This window comes from Equus przewalskii, chromosome 18 (genome assembly GCF_037783145.1).
Source record: "Equus przewalskii isolate Varuska chromosome 18, EquPr2, whole genome shotgun sequence".
NCBI classification, from domain to species: Eukaryota; Metazoa; Chordata; class Mammalia; order Perissodactyla; family Equidae; genus Equus; species Equus przewalskii.
Window position 1 is genome coordinate 13404165 of NC_091848.1, and position 19245 is coordinate 13423409.

Here is a 19245-nt window from a genome sequence, read left to right on the forward strand (position 1 = left end):
ATTTAATTAAGTGCTCTGGGGTAATGAATTAACAATGTTTCAAGATTTCTTTAAGCCCCACGAGACCTCTGACCAGAAGGTTTTAAAAACTGGACCAGCAGTGTCTCATTTCAGGTGCCCACTCCCTCCCCCTGTCCCCCGCACACCACACACACAAACTCTGAAAAGGCACCGGCATAATAAACATGTTTTTATTTGAATAATGGTTAATCCATAAAGAGGTGAAAAAGTTAAAGAAAAAGAAGGTTTTAATGAAGAATGCTGATAATTGATGCTGGTTTAGAAATATGTTAATCCCCAAAAAGCTTCCAGACTGGGCTCACCTCATATGTAATGAATGCTGATACTGGGGCAAGGTCAACCTAAGCCAACAGAGAAACGTATAAGGCCATATTTGCACAAAAGGGAAAAGGTACTCAGAGAGGAAGGGGGTGGGGGAGGGTGAAAGGGGTAAAGGGGCACACATGTATGGTGATGGATAAAAACTAGATTACTGGTGGTGAACACGATGCAGTCTATACAGAAACTGAAATATAATAATGTACACCTGAAATTTACACAATGTTATAAGCCAATATGACCTCAATAAAATAATTTTTTTAAAAAAAAGAAAAACTACTATTAAAAAGATGTAGGACCTTCTGATATCTTTTTCTCAGGATCACTTTTGATTAGGTACAATCATTGGGATCAAATGTTGGTGGAATCAAGTTTCCCATAAAATTCTATTTAATTATGAAATAGCATATTCTTCTAGTGCTTTATGGTTTTCAAAGCATTGCTAGAAATGCTTTATTTGATTATTGAAATCAGCTTGTGAGGAAGGCAAGCACTTGTGATCACTACCATTTTTAAGTTAATTATGGCTGAATGACTTACCCAAAGTCACAAAACTCATAAGACATGGACATAAAATCTGGTGCTCAGTACACTCCACCCTCCCGCTCACTCATTCATGCATCTATTCATTTATTCAACTAACTGGGACGAGGGACTCAAAGACGACCAAGACCTAGCCTCTGGCCTGAAGGAACCCACAGTTTAGTGAGCAGGCAGAAAGAAAACCCCATACCATTTATAACACAAGTGTAGCAGAAAGGATGTGTGCAAGTCTTCCAGATGAGGAGAATTCTTAAATCTAGGTTTTGATGGAGAAAGAAATAGCTAGGTCCAGAAGGGAGCGAGGAGTAGGGGGAAAGACAAGCAGAGGTCATCTAATTCTGTTCAAACAGAAAAGTGAGTGCGAGTCCTGGCAGAAACTTAGGGTATGAAGTCAGCAGTGGCGAATCTTGGCCTTGACTGTCTTACTCTGTGGGCCAAGCTGAGGACAGCCAAGGCGCTCAGATTCAGATATATGCTAATCTCCAAAAAGCTTTCTGGGCTGATTTCACCTCGTATGGAATAAAGTTACTGGTGGCAAATTTCATTTCTTTTAATACTGTGATGTCTTGAAAGGAAGAATGACTCAAGCCCTGGGTTTGAATGAGTAGATTGTTTTCTGTAGCCTATGCATGTGTGTATACACACATTTCATACACCCACATGGATAGTTTATATCCACAGTACTATATATAAAATAAGTATCCACATAGATTATACAAAACATACATAGAACTCTATAAACCTCACATGCAGAGACATCTGAGTAATGTGTATGTCTAGACTGACCCCGTGGGACATGTTCAGAGGGAGATGGGTTACGGAGAGAGGTTACCATGCAGGACAACCATCTGTCCTAGATTATTCAGTCATTTGCCTGCAGAGGAGGAATTGAAGGGGACGGAACAAGATTAATTTCAAAGGAATCTTACAGCTCCTTGGTTTCATGTACCACGAGCTTAGTGCACGAAGCAGTTTCTCCATTCTCGAGAAATAAAATTCCATGACCCTGTTGAAATTATTCCTCTCTGCCACTGTTTTTGCTCAGGCAGAAAATGTATCATTGATTTCTGAATCAACCACAGGCAATGTGACTTAGAGAAAAGAGCACTGAATGAGGAGTCAGGAAACCTAGATTCTCTCCCCAAACCACCCTTCTTACTCCCCCCACTCCCAAGAAGGTGGAGGTTTAACTGTGTGACCTTGGGCAATAGGCTCCACCTCTCTGGGCTTCAGTTTCCCAGGGATTAAATGCAAGGAGTGGCTAAGTGTTCTACAATTCTCTTCCCCTTCTAAATCTATGAACTCATCCCCCTCCCTCAAGACTTGGTTTATCTCCGGAGCTCTAAAAATCGGGACTAAGGAAACTGGATTCGGATCATCCTTTTTCTAACCAAAAAAGATCCTGTTTTATCTTACTTTTAAAAGCTGCCCAAATCTTGCATAATTTAAATGATCAGTGCCGTCACTGGTTGCTCTCGTTTAAATTATGCATTGTTGCTATTTGGAGAAAATTTAGACTAGGTCCAGTCTGGGATCACTGGCCGAGAACAATAAGCCCCCAAAGTGAGAAGGATGAAGGCCTTTCCAGCCAGGATCTGCTTTTCATGCACTGAGCGCAGGGTTGACAAAAAGAGCCTTGATTGTGTACATTAAAGAGCCACCGAAACAGCGAGGCACTGGTAGGGGTGCATCACATTCTCCCAGAGGCCGCTGACCTTGGCTGCATTTCAGGGGTCAGGCATCCTCAGCAGGCAGGCTTCACTGAGAATTTAGGAACAAATGAGACCTTTCATCTAGATGAGCCCACCTCTCCTAACGTGGGAAGACAGACAGACATGATCTGCCCCCTGATCTGTGGAGATTACCTACATGGCCTTTGGACCCACTCCCTCCAGGCCTGCACACCTCACCCACCACAAGACAGGTGGCAGACCCCAGCCCGCCAGGACGCAACTGTCTCCACATTGGCATTGAAGTCTTTCAGCCAGCAGTTCCCCAGCTCCTGAGCCAGCTGTAGCCCTCCCTCTTCCCACACCTCCTGCAGGGAGAAATACAGAGGCAGAGCACTAAGCCCAGGCCACAAAGGGCAACGCCAGTGAATCCCACAAAGATGTCTTTTCAAAACACAGATCTCAGGAGCACAGTCGTCCTATGAGTGGACAGCACTCCAGGCTGGCTGGTGAGCCCTCATGGAGGCTCACAAGCCTGTAGGCTCTGTGCTCGGCATCTCAGAAAACCTTCCCAGGAAAAAAGCCCATGAGAGACCCCTCCAGCCCAGCCCAACTGAAAATCACATTAGAGCGCTTTCCATCAGAGTGGTGTGGAGATTCCAACTCAGGGAAATCACAAGGCTTGCCCATTGTTCAGACTCCATCCCCTGCCTTTGCCACTTTCCCCTACCCTGAAGTCGGGGCCATCCATCCACCTGATTAACCGGCTGGCAGCAACTCCCAGCACAGAAAGTAGGGCAAATGAACACAACAGTCTGTAAGGCAGGAAGCCACAGACTTGGCCCAAGCACCCACCCTGTTACCAACCCCCACCCCCAGCTGCCCAGGGGTCAGTGGGTTCTGAATGTGGCATTTTGGGGCCAGGGAAATAGACACTTACTGTACAAACACATGAATGGGCTTTCGCCGCCCAACTATCAAAAAAGCCAATTTCAAATGGCATCTCTGTTCCTTCTCAACGCCTTGACTGCCTTGCAGAAAACTCACCTCTTGGAAAGAAGGATTAAGGAGAGAGGGAGGGGGAGTATAAAAGAGGGGGGAAGGGAGAGACGATTGAGGAGACTAAAGAAAAAGTACCACTTTGACCGTAAAGGTAGGTCTTTAAAATAACCGTAGAGAAGGAGGCAATGTCAGGAGAAGTACTGAAGATTCAGGCACACGGCGCCGAGATTTAGCATCAGTCTAACAATGTATTCCTCAGGAGGGCGTGTGAACTTCCGAGCTTCACCCATCCTGCCCGTCTCCGCGCTGAGAGCCACCACCGACTCGGTCTCCGACTCTCCATGCCTCAAGGAGATGCAGTGGCTTCTTTAAAATTCAAATTTATTTTTGGTTCAAGAGAGGAAGAAGCTGTCCTTAAATTGGTGTCCGATCCTTCTCAGACCCCTGCTGCCACCCCCTCCCCTCCCCCCTTCCCGGCAGGCAGCATCTAATTCAAAAGGCAAGAAAGCTCTACCCCTTCCTTCCCCGAAGGAGTGTGTTGGGAATGGGGTTGGGGGTGGGGTGGCGTCGAGGCTGCACTGGGATTCCTGGTACTCTGATCTCAAAACAACAGCAAAATGGATTCTGTATCAGTGATGCCTCAGTCGATACAATGAAACGACGTCGGAGTCAATTCACGTGAAGGTAAATGCAAACCGGTGAGGCCGGGGCGGGGGAGGGAAGTGCTCTCTACAAAGGACTGGCCGCAGACGCGGGGAAAATACACACACACACACACACACTCCCGGGAGTTCCGGTCTGATTGGGGAAAGGCAGAGAACACATCCCTTTCACCTGCTTAAGTTCAGCCATAAAACTGAAATGTCACAGCCACAAAGTCAGAAAGCACAGGCATGGCTGAGTTAAAACCATAAATAAAGGTGAGTGGCAGACCGGCATTTAAGAGAGCGCTGAGGGGGAGTCGGGGCGCAGAAGGCAGAAAAGGGGGAAGGGGAGGCAGTTGCCATCTATGAGGCGAGCACAGCAATAGCTGCCCCCTTGGAGCGGCAGGTTCGCCTTCGCGGGGACAGCCAGGCTCACAATACCATCTTGCAGGTAGCTGGAAAACCTGAGGAGCCAGTACCTTTATTCACGCTGTTCTTCTTTTTGCAGAAAGGGACAGAGGGGTCTCGCGCCTTGGCACAAGACGACTGCCCGCGGCTTGTGTATACACATACACACACACACACACACACACACACACACAGATTGAGCCTTTCATTTTAATGCTCTTCATCGGTCTAAGATGAAACTGGCATAAGCTCCACGCGCTCTCGGGGGAGCCTCGGCTACAACCAAAGGGGGACACGTACCGCACAGCCCCTGCCGTGGGGGCTCAGCCAAGCGCACCTCGGCAGCCCCGGAATCAAAACCAGAAACCATGTTCCCTCCCTATCGCATTCCCCCGCCTCTGCCCACCAGCCCCAGCCCCCGTCCACGCACCGAGCCCATTCAGTCTGACCCAAACCACTGGAAAGAAATCAGAAAACATGTTCTGCTCACCCTCAGAGCCGAGAGATCGATTTCATCCAGGCTGCGAGCCGGGGAGTCGCTCGCCATGTCTACTTCTTTGCCGGAGAAATGGACCAAAACCACCCCGAAGCTTCTCCCTTGGAAATTCCACCTTGGTCTATTTCACTCGCGTCCTCATGCGGGTGTCGCGCCAGAGGCCCCGGGCCCAGCCTCCCCCGCCCACCCCCGCCCGGCAGTGCCGGATCCCGATCCTCCGCGCGTCGGTCGGCGGGGTCCGGGAGCCCAACCTGCGCGGATCTCCAAGCCCGGAGCCGCGGTGCGTGTGGGCTGCGCGCCCTGATCGGCTAAGGGCGCTCGGGCTGCGTGGGTGTATTTAAATGGGACATGCTGCTTTGCTTGTGCGTGGATGACGGCTGCATTGGCTGTTATAATGAGACACATCAACTCCTCCACTCAGCTGGGGGGGTGGGGGTGGAGAACCACACAGAACTGTCTATCACCGCTTCCTGGGAGGAGTAAAGGGGGGGGGGGGGAGGCGGAGGAGGCGTGGTTTCTGCCTGGGGAGAGGCCGCGCTTCCTGACCCGGTCCCTCTGCACCACCGTGGGTGGGGGAGGGGCGTGCACCCTTTCCGCCCGGGCTTTTGCTGGCTAATCCGGCTGGATCTGAAGAGCTGTGCCTGAACCCTGCCGTGCTTATCATAGGGACAAGGGGGCTTTATTTTTGTGTGTCCAATTCATGCGCTGCAGCAAAATGGCCCTTCAATCGCATCTGGGGGTTTCTCCACAGGGTGCAAATGCTCTAGCGCTGAAAAAAATCCAGAGAAAAGAAAGAGCGACGCCCTCCCGCCCCCATTAATTATTTGTGGGGCTGGAGTAACGCGGGCTGGTGCAACCGGTGCATATAAGGACTTGTGTGCTGGGAAGGGGATCCGCCTCCAGCCACGGAACGAATGGGGGAGAAGCGCACTGGCACAGCGCGCCCAGCCCCGCGCTTTAGCAATTTGCAGCGGCCGCTGGGTCGGGTCCGCCAGCTGCCCCCGGGATTCCGGATGGCGGGTCTTGGGGGACGGTCACTCGCCGCTTCGGAGCCGGGAAGGTTTGCCAGAAGCGGGAGAGCTGGGAGATCGGAGCTCCCTTTTGGCATCGCCACACCCAGGACCTGCCGGTGCCGCAATTCCCCACGGAAACGACCGAATAGAAACGAGAAGCTTGTTCTCTGGGTGCAATGCTTCAGGTAACTCCAAAGGCGACACTGGGTATGGCAACACCTCATAGACCTGCCGCCTCAGGACCCTGCGTTTCGCTTTCAGGCAGCGTTTCCGCGGCTGACCTACCCAGACTGATGGAGAAAGTTTGGCTGGGGGAAAAAGATGTAACATACAAGATGTACGGCGTGAGAGCGATTTTGCTCCACCCGCTTTCTCATTTAAAGGCTGAACGTCTACAGTGGTAAACACGACATTCTGTAATCAAGAGTGTGAAGTCATTTCCCCAAACTCCCGGCACAGCCCGCCTCTCCAGCCCTGGTGACCACGCGAAATATGCGGGAAGAAACGCTCAAATTGAACTCTTCCCCAAATACAGCAGTAGCTTTGAAAGCATTATCTGCACCTCTGTTAAGATGAGCATACTTCTGGCCAAGGGCATTGAGGAATTTTAATCGTGTAGTGTGAATATCAGCTTCAGAATAAGGCTTTTGAATGAATGAATGGAAGCCACTGCAGCAAGTTCATCACAACTGCAGACATTAGGAGACTTTCACCCAGCATTCGGTATACGCTGTGCTGTTTCTATTATTGTATCTATTTATGTGCATTGTGGATCATGAAACTTGAAATTGTTCCAACATCTTAACGGCCACAACAGTTGTTTAGGCGTTTTTGCCGTTAAAACGTCAAACGTTTAAACGTGTTATATTCAAAACGCTCGATTTCATCTCTCATGTTTTTACTAAAATCATCCAGCTCGAGGTAGTAAGGAACATGCAGTAAGACACCAAGTAATGTCGAAATGACGTTACAAACTATCATTTCCTGTCATCGTCCTTGTTTTACCCTTCTCTGTCCCTTTTTTACCCTCAATCTAGATGACAAATTAATGTATTGTCTCAATGTTGAAAGAAAATAATTTAAGATCAAATATTGAGATCTATGAACAGAACTATTTTTAAAACTCCAAACATAAGAAAAATGAGATAAAGATTTTTTTCTCCATTTTATACTCCAGATTTTATTTGAAACATCACAAAAGGATCGTTTATTTTGGCGCTAGTGAGTGGTTCAGGCCTTGACGATACCGTTGACAGTGGCACTAAATTCAACCCTTAGATTTAGAATTAGATTAGAAAGCTCTGTGTTCAGTACTGTAATGGGTACTAAGTGGTAGAGGGCTTCCTAGGACCCGGAGAGGATGACGAGAGAGGCAGTGGAGGCAGGGATGAGGCTACAGGAAATACCATAAAAGGAGAGATTACAACAGCCGAGGCACCTCCAGCTGGTAAGGCAAGGAGGACACTCCAGCAGTTTGTGCGGGAGGTGAAGTGACTGGCGACTGGACTGGGAAGGAAAGCAGAGATCAGCTCAGGTGGACCTTAGATGCCCCATTAAGGAACTTCAACTCCATCCTTTAGGTCGAGTGTGCATCAAATTTCAGCCATTTCAGTACAAACTCCTAATTTTTTGCCATGTCTGTGTACTTCCTGGACTGTTATTATTTACTTAATATTTTTCTTTAAATCAGTACTATATTCTTACATTTAATTTAAAAGGAAACATAAATTGCTACTGTAAATGGAAAGCTAGCAACACTTGCTAAAAAAAAAAATAGAAGGAAACCATTAAAATAAACATGAAGGAAAATAAAGCAATCTTATTAAATTCTAGCTAGCTATCATTGCTTGCCCCAGGCTTCTATCCTGGGGCCCACTCTTAGTTTATCAAGAGAGATTAGGAAATGCCAGAAAAGGCATTCAAAACTTAACCTAAGTGAGATTTTCTTCTTGGTGTCATGTGAAGGATTGAAAGAATTGATGTCATTTGTGTGCAGCTTGAAAGTCTGCAGAACATGATCTGTTGTATGTGTCTGTGTAAATATGTAGTTAAGTGTAAAAAGCATGGACACAGGCAGGAAGGGTACGGTTGAGCTTCAGGGTAGTGAGAAGGAAGGAAGAGGAATGGAATGGGAAGTCCCAGAGGAGGCCCCAACAATGATATCTAATTTATTTAAAAAAAAAAAATAGATCTCAAGCTAGAATTGCTAAATGTTTGGAATTGTTAAATCTGAGTTGTTACTAGTGGGAATTCATTATATTGTTCTCTGTATCTGTTTGTATATTTGAAATATTTTTATATTTTAAAAATATTTATAAAAAAGAGAAAGAATCCCAAAAGGGGTTCTGTTCTCCATATTAAGTTCAATGTTATTTAATGTCAAATCCATGTTCCAACTAAAATAAACACTGTGGAAATCTGTAACACTGCTTGTGGAGCTTCTAAAAGCGTACTCCTTACATCTTCTGTCACCACAAATCCCTAGATGTAGCAGAAAGTATATTTTTAAAAATTCATTAGAGTTCTAGAAGACAAAAAAGGCAGCATCAGTGGTCCAGCAATTCAGAGGACTTCCTAGGTTATATAAAGCAGGCAGGATTGAATTGCTAGTAGAACCACAAATCAAAACTGTATGGAGCGGGACCAGGGTGAAAGTTGGGGCAGCTTCCAGCTCAGAAGCAATGGCTACAACGAGCAGGCACTTTCATCACGGCAAGTAACTAAAGAGTGGCACTAATTCACTCCTTCACCTATTCAACATGTACATAGATCATGTGCTCTGTGCAAGACACAGTACTAGGCCCTGGAGCTTTGCCTTTACAGAGGCCAATAATAAACTTGTGAGTAAATAATCGATAACAAAGGTTATTTTAGATGGTAATAAGTGATATGAAGAAAATTAAGCAGGCTAATGAGAATGGGCAGGTGGATGTGTGCACCCCTAGCCCTGATACGCACTTTCTGTGAATGTGGGTGCCTGGGCCAAGGAGACAGGGTCACCCCAAGGAGCTGCTCACCAATTGCCAAGAGAAATGGGAACACGCGTGCACGCGCGCACACGCACACATACACACACTCACACACACACACACACACACCCTGTCCTGTCCTGTCTCCCTTCCCCCTCAGCAGAGAAGCACTCTGCATTTGAATCAGCCCCACAGATAGGCAAATGAGACTTCCAAATGCTAAGATGCGTGGACAACCCAGAATCGCCAATCATTCCTAGGAATCTTACTATGAAAGAGAGGCACCAATGTCAATTAACAAATGATTGAACACCCAAAGTTCTTTTTAACAGAGCAAAAAGAAGTTTTATAGTATATATTTTTTATCCTCAGAGGGAAAATACAAGATCTTACATTCACAAAACAACAAGGTTATTATGAAAACAAACCAGTTAGAGGACTAATTAAGAATATATTTACTGAAATTTTAAAAATGAATAGATTGAACAATAATAATACTTTGCTACAAGTACTCTTCTCAGCATTCATATATTAACATTTAATCTTTATAATCTTATAAAGTAGGCAATATCATTAGCATATTCATTTTACAGAGAAGTAAACTGAAGAATAGAAAGGTTAATTAACTTACTCAAGGCAACACAGTAATAAATGGTTGAGTCAGGATTGGAACTCAGGCTTTTCCTTACCATACTGTACTGATTCAGGCTGAACTGAAGGGTGAATTAATAGACTAGAAGATTGGGCCCAGTTTTCTCCCAGATTGCAGGAAAAAAGTTAAAGCAATGAGCAAAATTCTAAACAACATAGGGAATAAATTTAGAAGTTCTAACATTCATCTAGAATGGATGGAAGGAAATCCTTAAAGAATTGATATAAAATGTTTCAGCATCTTCCGGCTAAAATCTCCCATTTAGTGCGTAAGTAAAAAGTACTACACTCAAACACATCATGATGGAACTTCAGAGCATTAAGGATAAAAAGACAATTCTAACCAGGTCACTATTCCTCATCAGCAACAATGGATGCTGGTAGATAATGGAACAAAGTATTCTAAGGGAATTGTTTCCAACTTAGAATTATCTACCCAAATAAAGTAACACAAGAAAGAATACAAAATAATGACATACTTTCAGACGCATAAGGATTCAAATGGTTGATCATCTCTTAAATTATCATTGGAAAATGTATTCTACCAAAGAATCCACAAAGAAAATGTGTGACGCGAAAGACCATGGTGAGCAGAGGTAGCAGACTGTTAGCACTCACACTCGTTCTCTTTCTCCCTTACTAGCAAAACTCTGATTGTGAGAATTTATCCTTCATGTGTTTAAAGAACATGGGCTCTCCCCAGCCCCGGAGGGAGGGGGACTGTTAAATGGTCTAAAGTCCTCATAGCAATTCTATTCTCTCCTAATGATTGGTTTAAACATAGGCATATCACGCAACACTGACTAAGGAGAAGTCTGGTGGGGGGGTTATAAGAATGGTTTTCCTCTTTGAAAACTGAAAAGAGAAGAGAAGGAGAGAGAAGAGAAGAGGGCCAGGGAAAGCTTCCTGCCTGTGATAGCCATCCTCCAAGGTGGCTCCCTTGAGCCTCACCTCCCGTTACCTACCCTCCTTGTAGAGCCCTCCACATAGAATACAGGGGACATCTGGAGTTGGGTAAGAAGAGACAAGTCAGCTTTTACCTTGATCTCTTGGTTCACCTGCTCTAAGGCAGGGTTTCTCAACCTCAGCTCTACTGACATTTTGGGTCTGATAATTCATGTTGTGGGGGCTTGTCCTGTGCAGTATAGGATGTTTAGCAGCATCCCTGGTCCCTATCCACGGGATGCCAATAACGTCTTCCCAGCTGTGACAACCAAAAATGTCTCCAGACATTGCCAAATGTCCCCTGGAGAGCACAATCACCCCTAGTCGAGAACCACTGCTGTAGGGGAAGCCAGCCACCGCGTCCTGCCGATAGTCATGCAGCTTGCCAGCCATGTGAGTGAGCCTCCTTGAATCGTCCTGTCCAGTCAAGCCTTCAGATGACTGTGATCCCAAGTGGCTCTGACTGCAAGCTCACAAGAGATCCTGAGCTAGAACCACCCAACCAACTTGCTCCCAAATCCCGACGCACAGACACCATGAAAAATAGTAGATTTTATTATTGTTTTTAGACATTTGATTTGTTGTGCAGCAACAGATAACTAACACACTGTCTCCAGATGGGGTTGTCTGTGGATGTGATAGCTGGAACCATGGCAGCCATCTTCCTACTAGGTCAGGATGAGCTTGAGAAAGAAAGCAGAAGATGAAAATCGTTTAGATCCTTAATGACATCAATGAGCCACTAAATTAATCCAGGAACAACCAATCTCTGAACTTCTTTTTATGTGACCTTAAGTTTTCTCATTTTGTTTAAGCCACTTTTAGTTGAGTTTTCTGTTATTTGTGGCCAAATACTTCCTGTTATAGAAAACAAAAATGAAAACTTTGAATTAAGTTTTTATTATTGCTGATTCATAAAGTAAAAAGAAATAATGATCATGTCAAACTGAAATGATCTTATTATGAGGGCAAAGGGAAAGGAGAGAGAGAAAAGCATACTAAGATTTTTGTCTTATTTGAAGATGTGTATAGATACTATCTCTAAACACATACAGAAAATTGTAAGTCAATAATGCCTGATAAGTATAAGGGTTACCATAGAGGCAGATATAAACTGGATGTTTAAGTTACAAACTACTTGAGAGAAAAAATGGCACAAGGATAATGATAAATTCAATCAAATTAAGAAGAGAAAAAATATAAACCAGAATGTGTATTGTAGAGGGCATGTTTTTTGAGTGGTGGGGCCCACTCAGCATCCATTCTGCTTTTGTATACTGTCGTAGGTAGACTAACAGCCCCCCCAAAAGATATCCATGTTCCAATCCCCAGAACCCATGAATATGTTATCTTACATGGCAGGAAGGACTTTGCATGTGTGATTAAATTAAAAAATATGAAACGGGGAGATGATCCTGGATTCGCATAGTGGGCCGGTTGTCATCACAAGAGTCCTTAAAAGTGAAAGAGGGAGGCAGAGCAAGAGTCTGAATTAGAGGAAGAGGTGACATGGAAGGAAGGCACAGAGAAACGCGACATTGCTGGCTTTGAAAATGAAGGAAGGGGGCCATAAACTAAGGAATGTGGGCAGCCTCTAGAAGCTGGAAAGGCAAGAAAACAGATTCTCCCTTGAGCCTCTAGAAGGAAACGCAGCCTTGCTGACACCTTGATTTTAGCCCAATACGACCTCTTTTGAACCTCTGACCTCCAGACTATAAGAAAATAAATTTATGTTGTTTAAAGCCACTGAATTTGTGGTGACTTGTCACAGCAGTCATAGAAAACTAGTAATATTTCCTGTATCCATATTTCCTTCTGAATAATTGTCTCTTTCCCCTTGTTTCAGATTACTGGGGCTATTACTCAGATCTTCAGCCCATTGGTGGCCAAAGGGCGAGTAGGTGTCTGAAATCAGAACATTAAAAGACCCCTTCACAGAAACCTGGAACTTAAGAAGAATGGTAATAAGACTGAAAATGGTTAGTAGTTATTCCTTTCAATTTTGGTACCCTACCCATAAGATATTTACTAGAGTCCATTCTGTTTCTCAGAAGTTGCCTTGTTTCATGCCCATTTCCAAACTTGATTCTCCGTGCTGGTTATCTATTCCTGTGTAACAAACCACCTCAAAACTCAGTCAATAAAACAACAGTTCGTTCTTGAGCTCCCAAATCTATCATCTGGGCAGGGTTGGGGGAGGAGTCTCGTTTGCTCCATAGGGCATTAGCTAGGGCTGGAGAACCTGCTTCCAAAATGGCTCGCACATCTACCTAGCCAGTTTGGTGCCGGGCTATCTGCTGAGTGTTCAGCCAGGGCTGATGGCTAGAAGCTTTGGTTCCTTTCCAGGTTTGTCTCTCCATGGGCTGTTGAGGCTCCTTCATGGCATGGCTGAATTCCAAGAGCGATTATCCCAGGAGAACCAGACACAAGCTGTATCACATTTTATGACCTAGCCTCAGAAGTGATGTGACTTCAATTCTGCCATTGTCATAAATCTACCCAGATTCAAGAAGAAGTCACATACATTTCACCTTTTAACGGGTGGAGTGTCGCAGTCACATTGAAGAACAACATGTGGGATGGAAGATATTGCAGTATTTTTGGAAACTAAAACCTACTACATCCTTCGAGCCTAACTATCAATTCTCTGTCCTCAGTATCTTTGCCTTTTGTTCATGCTAGTCGGAGTTGGTTTCTGCTGATGCTTGCAACCAAAGAATAATATAGCAGGCATAAGCACAAACATATCAGAATAAGTATAAATATTTAAATTTCCTTATTAAAAGACAGAAGTTCCCAGAGTGTGTAAAAAAGCAAAGTGAAACAACCCCAGTAAACTAAGAACACACAAGCTTTTCAAATCTGCCATAGGAAACTGACGAAACTTGATGAGGCCACAAGGTAAAGTTTGATAATTTCCAAAAGGCAACAATCATAGATACCACATTCTCGGACCACATTACTGCGAGATTTCAATATTCATGTCACAGGTTTATCTGAATATCTGATTCACAATTCTTGGACCTTCTTCACCAGAAGGAGATTTGTCTCTAGCTAGTAACTTAAACTTACTCCCAGGTACTCAGCCAGAAATTTAGCATCGTCTTAAGCAGCTCTGCCTTAAAAAATAGAACTCTAATTTCTCATGCTCCAATTACACACCCTACCTTCTAGCATCTTGGCAGCCTTTACTAACGTTACTACTGTTTTCAGCCATTCAGAGTCGCCATTTCTGTTCATTGGTAGCATTCTTCATTCTTTTCCAATGGGTTTTCCCTCTGACCCTTTCTTCCTTCCCTTCCCATGCTGGATCTCAAAGTATTTAGGAGCCTGAAATTCAATATACTGTATTCCATACAGTGTGATCTGGCATGAAGAACATAGTCCCTGGGAGTTGAATTGCCTGAGATCAAATCCCAAAATAGAAAGAGGAAAATAACATGATTGTTTTATAGTTTTTCGTTTCTTGTTTCTGATGGACAGATAGATAGATAGACGGATTTTTTAAGCCTAGTTACCATTGGAATAAAAATGCCAATTGACTACATCTCTATTGTATTAAATGGGTTCAGAGCAAGTTTCCTAATTTTCTAGCACCATTTAAGCCCAAAGATAAACACTACAATTTATCTAAAATACCAGTATTACACTTTCCCCAAATACAGAAAACTATTTTTACTAAAAATTTGGCAAGCCCTTTCAAAACAGCATTTTCTGTTTTCATTCTTTGAGAAAGTCCTAAAGACAAATATGTATAGAGATTTTAATATGCAGCTGTAATCCTTCAATATTTATTGTAAAAGTTTGTTTATAATTTTTTTGGAAGTTGCTTGATCTTCTTAAATCCTACAGCAGTTTTAAGTTTAATTATATTCCAGCTGAATAATGGAGTTTTCAGCTCGCTTTTCCCTCAATATTTTTAGAACCTAACCTCGTGTCTTGCAGCAGTAAGCATTCCATACATGTCTAGTCCATGACCAAACATACTGTAATAGAAATGATGAGAGGACATCTATGCTGACCACCAAGGGTTGACCGGACCATGTCAAAAGCCTGTGGTTTTTAGTTAACTTAATAAGTTTCCACTTTTTCTACATGACTTTTTTCTACAGAACTGCATCCTGTTTAGTTTTAGATTCAAAGCTCCCTCTACCCCACCATTCACAAAATGATTTTCAGTTTTTTATTTCATGTCCATATGTTTGAATGGCATAACCCCACAGGTTAGCCCAGAGCTGGGAGGGGGCGGAGTGGTCCAGCTGGATCTTCACGTGAACTCGTAGGGTAGATAAAGTTTCTACCAGACTTATAAAGCTGGAAGGAGCCTTAGAGCTATCTGAGTCCAACCCTTTCGTCTCACAGATAAGGAACCAAGGTCCAGAGACACTGTGTGACTTGCTCCATGTCACAGAAGTAGCACAGGAAAGGGCTTTGAGGACTGAAGGATTTGTCCTTAAAAAAAAAAAGAAGCAAGGCTGTATTTACTGTTATTGTTTCCCCCTCAGATTCCTGATCCACTGTTCCTCCTACTGTGCCATATTGCGCCCCAGACATTTAAAGTACTATCCACTTGTGTTGTGCTTTTTATCTTAAGGAAACTGTAAAGTACACAACTGATCCTATTTCCCTTAATGTGTGGGCTGCCTGAGAGCTCCAAGCTACATGAGTGGGTTTGCCATGCCTGGTACTGGCTCTAGTGTGGGAAGAAGTGCCAAAAATGGAGCCAAGAGGCCTGCCTGAGTAGGTTCTTTAAGTCAAGAACCCAGGCAACAAAACAAGGAATGGGGAGTTGTTTTGATCACTTGATCAAAGCAGATAGAAGCCAAACCTCATCAGAGGTTTAACATACTCTTTTCATGGAATTACATGGATGGCTCATAAGGTCTATACTGGAAAATGCAGCCTCTCTCTTACGGCACTTAAGACACTATATTGTAGTTGTTGAGTTTTGGGTTTTTATTTCCCACCATAGAGCTGTTGAGTACAGGAACTTTTCTTTTTCAGCTCTGTTTCTCTAGTACCTAGTCATAATGCCTGCAATAAAGTGGTGGTTATTATCATTAATCAATAAATCAGTGTAATGAAGAAGCTGGTAAAGGTGGACGTAACTAGCCACTTTGAAGCCAGAAAATTTTGGACAAATCTTTTAAGCCAAGTGTCTAAGATTTTATATTTTTTATGATTTTTGCATGACTAGTTGATTCTGAGAATAAACCCAAAGCCCCACAACTAAAACTGCTTCAAAAGCTGATAATAGGGGGCTGGCCCCGTGGCCGAGTGGTTAAGTCTGTGCCCTCTGCTTCAGTGGCCCAGGGTTTCGCTAGTTCGAATCCTGGGCGCGGACATGGCACCGCTCATCTAGGCCATGCTGAGATGGCATCCCACATGCCACAACTAGAAGGACCCACAACTAGAAATACACAATTATGTACTGGGGGGCTTTGGGGAGAAAAAAGGAAAAATAAAATCTTAAAAAAAAAAGCTGATAATAAAAATCAGTTGTGGGTGCAACTTTCTCATTCATTCACAAAGAATGTAAATTCATTCACTCATTAATATATCCATTCATCAAAAATGTGTATTGAATACAGGGATCATCAGGATGGTCTCTGCCTGTATAATCTAAACAGTTTTTCTAAAAGCATGGTCCATGGGGCACTTATATCAAAAAGATGGCAGGACTTTGTTAACATGTAGGTTCTCAGAATATTTGGGGGACAGGCTCAGGAATGTTCACCTTTAAACAAGCACCCTCCCAGATACTTTTTTCCATTACCAAATGTTTATTGAGTATCTTTGATGGGCAAGGCCCTTGCTTGGTTAGACCAAAGAATGACGGGAATAGACTATACCTGTGCAAGTATCTTAATACATTCAGGCTGCTATAACAAAATATCACGAACTGAGTGGCTTGTAAACAACAGAAACTTACTTCTCACAGTTCTAGAAGCTGGGAAGTCCAAGATCAAGGTGCTGACAGATTCAGTGTCTGGTGAGGGCCCCCTTTCTCATCCAGGGCCATCTTCGCACTGTATTCTCAACTGGCAGAAGGGGCAAGCTAGCTCTCTTTTATAAGGACACTAATCCCAATCGTGACAGGTTTGCCTCATGACCAGTCACCTTCTAAAGGTCCCACCTCCAAATACCATCAGCTTGGGGGCTAGGATTTCAACACATGGATTTTGGGGGGACACAACCATTCAGTCCATATCAGCCAGAGACAAAATCCAATCTCATAAATAAACATGACAAAACTTAGGTTAAATGCACAGGTGTTGGAAGAGAGGGGTGGAAGGGATTCCGAGACAGAATCTGTTTTCTAAAGAAAAAAAGTAGGTCCCTAAAGCTGGTCGGACAAGTTTCTAGACATTTACAGATGTTGTTGGTGCTCTTTCAGTGAAGGAGACCCTGGAAAGTTGCTAGAATTCTTTGTCTTCTAGTAAGTACATCACCAGCTTCTACAGCCATCAGTATATCACCATAGTTATTTTTATCTACCTCTCCTCCCCCATGCTTTTTTTTTCTTTGCTAAACTATTTTAAAACAAATCATTATTATCGTGTCATTTTAATTCTAAATATTTTAGCATATATCTCAAAAGGGGGAGGGTTTTGAGTGTGGGCTGTGTTTAGTGAGGTGCTTCCACAGCATCGAGTATGAAAGGGGGCAAAAGTAACTTTACAGTGGAGAAATACAGCAAATGGCAAATACTACCTTGGCCAGTTATCAAGATTAACATCATCAGGGATAAGCCATGTTGATAGAAGTCACTCCTGATATGATATAATGAGAAAGGCTCTAGTAAAATTTAATAAAGTGTGCAATTTAGTTCACAGTAACGTGCCAATATCAGTTCCTTCGCTGTGACAAATATACCAGAGTAATGTAAGATGTTCACAATAGGGGAAACTGGGTATGAGATATATAGGAACTCTGACTATCTTTGCAACCTTTTGGTAAATCTAGAACTATTCTAAATTTTTTTAAGTTTTTTATTTTAAAAGGGAAGAGTATAACACACTGGATAACCTAGAAGAAATGGATACTGTCCTAGAAACACACAACCTATGAAGATTGAATCATGAAGAAATAGAAAGTTTGAACAGACCAATAAGAGTAGGGAAATTGAATCAGTAATCAAAAACCTCCCAACAAAAAAAGCCCAGGACCAAATGGTTTCACGGGTGAATTCTGCCAAACGTGTAAGGAAGAATTACCATCAGCCCTTCTCAACCTCTTCCAAAAAGATTGAAGAGGAATTTTGTGAGGTCCAAACTCATTTTGTGAGGCCACCACTACTCTGATCTTAAAGCCAGATAAGGACACTATAAGCAAAGAGGACTACAGACCAATATCTCTGATGCATATAAATGCAAAAATTCGGTTTGCTAGTATTCTCAAAATTAATTAAATGGGATCAAGAGGGATTTATCCCTGGGAAGCGAGGACATTTCAACATACCCAAATCAACAAATGTGATAAACAACATTAACAAAATAAAGGATAAAAATCATATGATCATCTCAATAGATGCAGAAGAGGCATCTGACAAAATACAACATCTTTTCATGACAATAACTCTCAAAAAATTGGGTATAGAAGGAACATACTTCAACATAATAAGTACCAAATATAACAAGCCCACAGCTAACATTGTACTCAGTGGTGAAGAGTTGAAAGTTTTTCCTCTAAGATCAGGAACAAGACAAGGGTGCACACTCTCACCACTCCAAGCCAGCATAGTACAGAGCAATGAGGCAAGAAAAAGAAATAAAAGGCACCAAATCAGAAAGGAAGAAGTAAAATTATCTGTGTTTGCAGATGACATGATCTTATATTTAGAGAGTCCTAAAGAATCCACCAAAAAACTGTTAGAACTAAACAAGTTCAGTAAAGTTGCAGGATACAAAATCAACATACAGAAATCAGTTGTTCTTCTAACATTGATGTTTACAAATAACAAAATATCTGAAAAGGAAATAAAGGGAACAATCACATTTACAAGAGCATCAAAAACAATAAAATCCTAAGGAAGAAATTTAACCAAGGAGGTGAAAGATCTGTACACTGAAAACTATGAGACTCTGCTGAGGGAAATATAAGAGGACACAAATAAATGAAAAGATATCTTGTGTTTATGGAGTGAAAGAATTAACATCGTTAAAATGTCCATACCACCCAAAGTCATCTAGGGATTCAATGCAATGCCTATCAAAATTCCAATGGCATTTTTCACAGAAATAGAAAAAACAATCCTAAAATTCTTATGAAACCGCAAAAGATCCCAAATAGCCAAAGCAATCCTGAGAAAGAAGAACAAAGCCAGTGGCATCACACTTTCTGATTTCAAACTATATTACAAAGCTATAGTAATCAAAACAGTATGGTACTGGCATAAAAACAGACACACAGACCCATGGAACAGAATCAAGAGTCCAGAAATGAACCTTGCATATACGGTCAACTAACATTTGACAAGGGAGCCAAGAAGACTCAATAGGGAAAAGATAGTTTTTTCAAAAGATGGTGTTGGGAAAACTAGATAATCACATGCACAAGAATGAA

At 43.0% G+C, this 19245-nt stretch overlaps 1 protein-coding gene and 1 long non-coding RNA gene across 32 annotated transcripts in view; one reads left to right on the plus strand and one right to left on the minus strand.

The window, feature by feature from the left end:
- The window catches only part of TNIK (TRAF2 and NCK interacting kinase), a 383771-nt gene extending 377904 nt beyond the window's left edge, over positions 1-5867 (minus strand). For 29 of the 31 annotated variants that reach the window (XM_070583127.1, XM_070583120.1, XM_070583125.1 and 26 more), the window contains exon 1: positions 5097-5621. In XM_070583127.1, the coding sequence (XP_070439228.1) occupies positions 5097-5153 (57 nt within the window). In that variant the 5' untranslated portion in view covers positions 5154-5621. Of the gene's footprint in view, positions 1-5096 lie in introns of all 31 variants that reach the window. The other 2 variants (XM_070583121.1, XM_070583113.1) reach the window with 1 other exon arrangement.
- Positions 5264-8539, plus strand: LOC139077094 (uncharacterized). The gene is made up of 2 exons (XR_011529323.1): positions 5264-5382; positions 5854-8539. It is a non-coding gene; the product is annotated as an uncharacterized lncRNA (long non-coding RNA).
- The last annotated feature ends 10706 nt before the right edge of the window (positions 8540-19245 follow it).